The sequence below is a fragment of the Pteropus vampyrus genome, unplaced genomic scaffold (assembly GCF_000151845.1).
Source record: "Pteropus vampyrus isolate Shadow unplaced genomic scaffold, Pvam_2.0 Scaffold157, whole genome shotgun sequence".
In the NCBI taxonomy this organism is placed as follows: domain Eukaryota; kingdom Metazoa; phylum Chordata; class Mammalia; order Chiroptera; family Pteropodidae; genus Pteropus; species Pteropus vampyrus.
The window spans coordinates 1,423,259-1,429,988 of record NW_011888938.1 but is presented as its reverse complement, the minus strand read 5'-3'; the positions used below and the strand labels follow the sequence as shown (position 1 = coordinate 1,429,988).

At 65.5% G+C, this 6,730-nt stretch overlaps 1 protein-coding gene and 1 long non-coding RNA gene across 7 annotated transcripts in view; one reads left to right on the top strand and one right to left on the bottom strand.

The window, feature by feature from the left end:
* Positions 1–1,008: 1,008 nt before the first annotated feature.
* Positions 1,009–2,267, top strand: LOC111745555. Of its 2 annotated transcripts, none has more exons than XR_002782691.1 (2): positions 1,009–1,177; positions 2,140–2,267. It is a non-coding gene; the product is annotated as an uncharacterized LOC111745555 (long non-coding RNA). The 2 variants fall into 2 exon arrangements; XR_002782692.1 differs by lacking the exon at positions 1,009–1,177 and adding an exon at positions 1,952–1,968.
* A 921-nt stretch (positions 2,268–3,188) lies between these two features.
* TMEM250 (transmembrane protein 250) overlaps positions 3,189–6,730 on the bottom strand; it is a 3,922-nt gene continuing 380 nt past the window's right edge. The window contains exons 1-3 of one of the 5 annotated variants that reach the window (XM_011369936.2): positions 6,155–6,724; positions 4,946–5,480; positions 3,189–3,547 (exon numbers count right to left, since the gene is read on the bottom strand). In XM_011369936.2, the coding sequence (XP_011368238.2) occupies positions 3,421–3,547; positions 4,946–5,430 (612 nt within the window). In that variant the 5' untranslated portion in view covers positions 5,431–5,480; positions 6,155–6,724 and the 3' untranslated portion in view covers positions 3,189–3,420. Of the gene's footprint in view, positions 3,548–4,225; positions 5,481–6,154; positions 6,725–6,730 lie in introns of those variants that run through there. The other 4 variants (XM_011369937.2, XR_896457.2, XM_023536489.1 and 1 more) reach the window with 4 other exon arrangements.

Genomic DNA, 6,730 nt, shown 5'->3' with positions numbered 1-6,730 from the left:
GGCACGCACGTCGGCCTCAGGGCCTTCGTCTGAAGATCTGAAGACAGCGTCCGACCAGCCACCAGGGGAGGGTGGCAGCAGGACTGCCACCTCCAGCGGGCGAACTGTTCATGGGGTGCCCGTTGCCCCTCCTCCCCCCGCTCTTCCTGGACTCCAGGCTGACGCTGCTCCCCACCCCTCTCCCAGGGTCACCCCACGCCCACAGCCCTCTCTGTGCTGGGACAGTGAGGAAGGCTGCCACTCAGGCCTGTGTCACAGGACCAAATCCACAGCAGCAGCAGCCCCTTCCGGCCCTAGGTCACCCAGGCCGCCGGCTGTTCTGGGCTTCCCGCTGCCGTCAGGGGCAAACCAAAGCCAGGCAGGGCCCTTGGCCCAGGCTGCTCCCATCGGCTGGCTGGTCCTCATCCCTTTGGCCTGTCTGTGCCCCAGGTCTGGGTGGCGGGTGACCAGGTTAGATGGCCAGAGACAGAGGAGCTCTGCCCCCAACCTAGGCTCCCGGGAGACTGCATGTGGCCTGGCCGGCCAGCACGCAACACGGCCATCTCTTGGCTGAGGACGCACTCGCTTCCGGCCCGCTTCCTGAGCTCACCCACAGCCGCCTGCAGCGGGCCCGCCCCCTCGGGGCACCTGGCAAAAGCCTGCACCAGCCCTGCCCCCAGCATCAGCCTGCCAACCCCCAGGCGCAGTGCGGGCCACACACCGAGAGCCACAGCAGCCCTGCCAGAGGCCCCGTGTGACATAGCTGCCAGCATGCCTGGGCATGCTGCCCGGCTGGGGCTGGGGGAGGGGCGCAGCCAGGAGCTGCTGAATCAGCGGCACCCGTATGTCCCTGTATGTCCCTGTTCCCTCCCGGGCAAGGATGCTGGTGAGGTGGGGCACTCCTCTTCGGGAGCTCTCGGGGAGCTGTGCCAGCCTGCGGGGGTGGCTCTGGAAGTGGTTCCTGAGCACCTACGCAGCCTCCCAGGGCTCAAGGGGCAGGGCCTTCCGGGGGGGGGGGGAGCGACTGGGGGCTGGTGCAGAGGACCCTTTCCAAGTGACATCGAAGGGAGAAAGAGAGGAGGCCACTGCAGACGGAAGGACAGAGGGCCCTCCCCAGAAAGTGCCGAATCAGCACCCGAGCCTGCCATCCACTCCCTCCCGCATCCAATCCCAGGCAGAAGCCAGGGGACCTCTCAAGGTCAGGGAACAGCGACGGCCCGTGGGAGCCCCAGTGCGCGGCCCTGTCCTCTGCAGCAGCTGCGTCAGTCTCGGGGGGGGGGCTGTGTCCCTCCCCGTGTCTAGCCTGCTGCCACCACCCAGGAGGGCAGGGAGGGGGAGGCCCGGCGGGGGTTGGGGGCGGGCAAAGAGGGCATCTTCCGGGCCAGCTTGTCCACCCTGCCAGGACCGAACACACCTAGGCATTGTCAGACGAGCCTCTGGTTTCTAGAAGTTCCCAAGCACCAGCTCAGCGGGTGGTGGCCACCGAGGCACTAGCTTCGGCTCCCCCCACCAACCCTCAGCTCCCGACCTTGGTTCAAGGGAGGCGCATGTCCTCTCCCTCCTCCACCCTGCTTCTGTCTGGGCCCTGACCTCTGACCCTGACCTGCCGCCCCCAGGCACTGTCCCCCTGCCAGGCAGCACCCTCCCGCTATGACCACCGCCCTCCCGGGCCGCGGCCTCTGTGCCCGCCCCCCCGTGCCTGGCCGCTGCCTCCCCGGACACTGCTGCTCCGCCACGGTCAGCGCCCTTATCCGCGGTCACTGCGCAGCTCCGTCCAGGCCTGCCCGCCCTCCTCCACCCTTCGGGCCGAAGACGGAACTTCGGCCCCCAGCTTCTGACCCCAAATCAACAGCCCACCGCCACCATGGCTGTCCGAGTGCTGTCACCGCCCGGTGGTATTGCCACCTCAGAACCTTTGGGCCACTGTTCCAACTCACTCACCTGGGCCTGAGTCCCCAACTTCACGGCCTGCTGTGCATCGGGCAGCAGGTGACCACCCTCACCCCTCCCAGGTCATGAGTCTGAGCTGCCAGCTCTCCCTGGTCCCCTCCCTCCCGCGGAGGCGGACCCTGGGCCATTTGGGGGGTGGGGAGGCACAGCTAGGGACTGAGGCTTTGTAAGTGTTAACCTGCCTCCTAACCAGTGCCCCGCCCCTTATAGGTGACACCATGGTGACACCAAGACTCAGGCCAGGTTTCTCATCCTGAGCCGGACTCCTCACAGCCCCTGGAAGCTTCCAGAAGCCTCCGATCATTCCCATTTTCTCACAGAGATGTGGAGCCCACAACGGGCAAGTAAGTCTGCTCCGAGACAGACATTTCGGCAAATGTGCAAATGTGCCTGCCCCGGGAAGCCGCCCTCCACGTCTCTGGTCCCAGGACTGCTGCCGCCCGGGTTCCCAGGCTGTGGCACTGAGCAGCCACACGCAGCCCGCCTTCCCTGGCCCGTCACTCCACGTCCTCAGAGAACGGTGACTCACACAGGGAGCATCGGGTTAACGAAGCCCAGAGAACAGACCGGCTCACGGCACACCAAACACGGTTATGACCCAGCCCGTGCGGGCCCCTGGCCTCGAGCCACGTGTGGCCAATCCCATCGGACTTCAGCCCTGGTTCCCACGCTCAGTGGCCCCGAGGGGCCGGTGGCTCCTGCGCTGGGCAGCACAGCCACTGTGGAGCAGTCTCGTTGGACAGCGCTGGCCCGGAGAACCGCGGAGGGAATGACTCCCACCCACCGCAAACAAGGCGCAGTCGGTGGGGAGGCCCAGGGGAGGCCGCGGTGGGGAGACGGCCCCGGAAGCCACGCCCAGGGAGCCAGCATGGCCGCCTGCGCGTTCACCTGTGCCCACACCTGCGCTCCTGGCAGCACCCGGAGCCTGTGGGCAACGGTGGCCCTCGGCCCATCCCAGGGCCACGGACAGGAGACCCCGGCCTGGAAGCAGCGGCCCCACGGAGCCTCGGCCAGAACTTGTCAAACCCGCCCCCTCTGCCGTCCCCGCAGGCCGCGGGCCGGTTCCCCAGCTCTCCCATCAAAAGCGAAGCCCCCGGCGGCCGAGACCCTCACCACCCGCCCTGCCAAATGCCCCAGGCAGACTCCGCTGCGGAATCCCCACGACTATCACGGTGACTGCTTTAAAACATGCCCACTTGTTTTTGATTGTTCACATCCTTAAAAAAAGAAATTTTTCTGAGCTTTAAGCGACCACTCCATTAACATGTTAAAAAAATAAGTTTAATGCAGGTGGCTCGTTTCATAAGAATTTAACAGGCACTCGAGACACCAAGCAGCTTCATGGTGAGCATCCTAACTCCTGGCCCCGCCACTCTGAGACTCGAGGTGGCACAGCCAGACCCCTCCTGCCGCCTCAGCGAGGGGGGCTTCGGAGGGTCTGAGAAACGTGGGATAATCAACACAAACAAAGCTTTTAGGAAACAGCATGATTTAGTGCAAAAGGTTCTCTGCAGCGCTGAGAAGTGGGGTCCACGCAGGTAGCTCCTCACCCGCCGTCTGCACCTTCCGGAGGAGCCTTCCCACTGACCTCAGGGTGACAATCGTCCGCCAGAGCTGGCTACAAATTAAAGAGCACGGTTTACAGCCAAGTATTTTTTGCTTTCTCTACCTGACTGGGGTTTTCTTCCAGCAGCGGACAACTGCCCTGACAGTTTCCCCTAGCCACCGGCCTGCCAGGGGGTGTGGGGACAACTTGGCTGAAGCAGTGGCGACCTGTCATCTTCAATATGGGGCCCTATGTCCTGTCCCCGATCTCTACCTGTTGTCCCGGCATCATTATTCAGATGTCCTTCTCACTTGCTGACAAGGCCCATGGTGGCCACTAGTCCACATGGCCACCCGGTCCCCCTCTGATGGAGAAGGCCAGAGAGGGGTCTGGACAGGACGCTGGCCCTCTGGAGTGCACTGTCCTCTGGGACCGAAAGCTGCCCCCAGGCCACTGTGCTTCACTTTTTCCTGGCCACCAGTCCTCACCCACGACCATCTCTGCTCGCCATAGTTGCTCTGGCCGTGGCCGGGGCTGGAACAAAGGGGCAGCGGGGCCTCTCGCTGACAGATGCATCCTCGACCCTAAGACGTGCTTTTAAACACAGGGTTTGACCATGTGCCCTGGTCGCACCTAAGGGCCTTGGTGCGCCTCCCCAGACCTGTAGCATCTGTCTCTTCCAGACACAGAAGGCTCAACTCTGGACATTCCCACACAGGAAGAGACCAAAAGCACCCCCAAAAGCAGAAAGGAACTGAGCTGTCCCCCCAACCCTGAAGAGACGCCGACCCACGCAGGCCTGCCCGGGCGAGGCTGCACTGCCTGCGAGGCCGTGACTCCCTGCCATGCTGTGCCCGTGCAAACCCAGGTGACCCTGAAGCTGGGCCTGGCAGCAAGACCCCCACCACCTCTCGGGGTGGCAGGTGGAGGAGGGGCTGTGCGGGAGTGAACAGCTCTGTGGCAGTGCGGTGACCCGCTGGTGTGCCTGACGCTCCCCTAGGGCTGGGCGGGGGTTGGGGTGCGTGGCCTGGAAGACCCCCCCCCATTTGCTCCTGGGCGACACATCCCTCCCAGGGGCCTGCACTCCACTGGTGATGCCAACGTCCTGGAGAAGGGGCAGTGACAGAGGCTCTCCGAGTGCAGACTGGAGCGACGGGCCCCCCGCAGCACAGCCTGGAAAGTGCAGGCTGGACCACAGGGGGGTGGCCCGGGCAGCTGCACCGGAATGCACGCACAGGAGGGTCAGAGGAGAAAGCCAGCAGGAGGCGGGGCGCAGCGTCCCCTTCGCAGAAGTCTCAGCCCCTTCCTCTCCCGGGCCAGAGCCGAGAGTGCGGCCATGTCTGCAGACCTGTCTGTAGGATGCAGGGTGGAGCACAGGGCCCTGACCTACCCCACAGGAAGAGAACCGGTGAGGCATAGACCCCCACGGTCACAGCACACAAGCCCGGGAGCCACGCCGTGGGCCCTCACATGTCCACGAAGACCATGAAGCACCAGCCCAGACCCCCGACCAACAGCATGGTCACGTGGATGCCGTAGACCAGCAGCTCGTTCAGGAGGCGGAAGTCCACGCGCCGGCGGCCCAGCAGCAGCAGCAGCACCGACAGCTTGCGCTGGAAGCGCAGCAGGACGCGCACGCCCAGGTACTGCAGGCAGAAGAGGGCGGCCAGCGCGCCCCAGAGCGCGGCGGTGAAGAGGCTGCAGCTGAAGTAGAGCAGGAAGCGGATGAAGCCGTACAGCCAGCGCGCCCGCACGTACACGTCGAAGTTGTTGTACTTGGTGCGCGCCAGGCGCGAGGCGCGCGCCGGCCCGCAGGCCGCGTGCAGGCAGGTGGTGTGCGGGCCGTGGAAGGAGCGCACCCGCCGCGGGATGGGCATGACCGGCATTGGGGCCTGCGCGGCGGCGCTAGCTCGCGGCGGAGGCGGCGTCCAGGCGGCGGTCAGCATAGGCGTCATGGGCCCCTAGGCCTGGCAGCCGGCAGCTGAGCCCCGGGGGAGGCGCGGGCCTGCGGGAGCGGACAAGCAGAGGAACCAGTCAGCCTGGGGATGAGCCGGCGAGCGCGGCCCTGTCTGGGACATCAGCCAGCCCTGGGCCACAGGGAAACCAAGGCTAGGATGCAGGATGTGCCACAAACGCTAACGAGGACCCTCTTCAGGGACCCGCAATCACACGGAAACCAAAAGTGCCAATTCCACCAGCGACACTGGGAGGAAGGGCTAGGGTGGTGGCCCAAGGGCCCCGGGGGCAGTCAGTGCTGGAACAGCGGGGGGCCAACAGGAACCGACCCTGGCTCCTCTTAGCTTCCGCCGGGCTGGATGCCAGCCCACTTCCCTGGACACCCTCTTGCTGTTATCTGGGTGCCCCGCCCTGCCTGGACTTCTGGGGCCACTTTACCCAGGGTGAATAAAAGCCTCTCAGTGGGATCCCACGACAGGACCTAGATGAGGGTGAGGGGTGCCCACAGGGCACAGACGGACCAGTTTGCTTCAACTTTTCACACGGAAGTTGGGGGGACCAGACAGCACTGCCACAGCACTGTGACCTCAGGGGTGCGGTGGGAGGCCCGCACTACAGGCGAAGGCCTGACCATGCCTGGCAGGGTGGGCGACAGCTGACGCGTGGGATGGCCAGCCCTGGGCCGCGGGGAAGCAGAACTAGCAAGGGGCTCTCTAGTTGTACCTAGTAACGAACTGCCTCTTACATCCTGCGCAAATGATCTGTGGGTGCAGACGAAGCGCTGGAAGAGGAGAAGGTGAAGTCTAAGCAGCAAAGCTGGTCACAGGCTCTCAGGAGCCATTGCCGGGGGGCTACCCCCCACCGGATGGGCTGCGGCCTGGCGCCCCGCAGGGAACTTCTGCGAGCTCCCTCCCCAGCGCTGGCCGGAACGAATGTGCGACCAAGCGCGGCTCCGGCCACAGGCGGGGGACTGGGGACCGGGCACGTCCACCCCTCCCCTGGCCCGCAGGGTTCGGCCAGAACCTGCGCTGAGCCAGGCTTCCCCTCGTCTCGGCCTGCCACCTCCAAGAATGGCGTTCAGACAGTCGATGCCTCGTCTGGAGGGTCACTCACTCCGCAGCCGCCCCTCACTCCCTGCACGCTGCGGGGACGCGGCCATCCTCCGATCACCACCTGGCCCGAGCTCACGGTTCCCAAGACGTCTGCGCCACGGGCTTGGAGGTGGGGGACAGGCGGCCAAGGCCGAGGCGCGCGGGCACGCCGGGGAGCGGCTCCACCCCGCCGCCCGCCCCGGGCTCC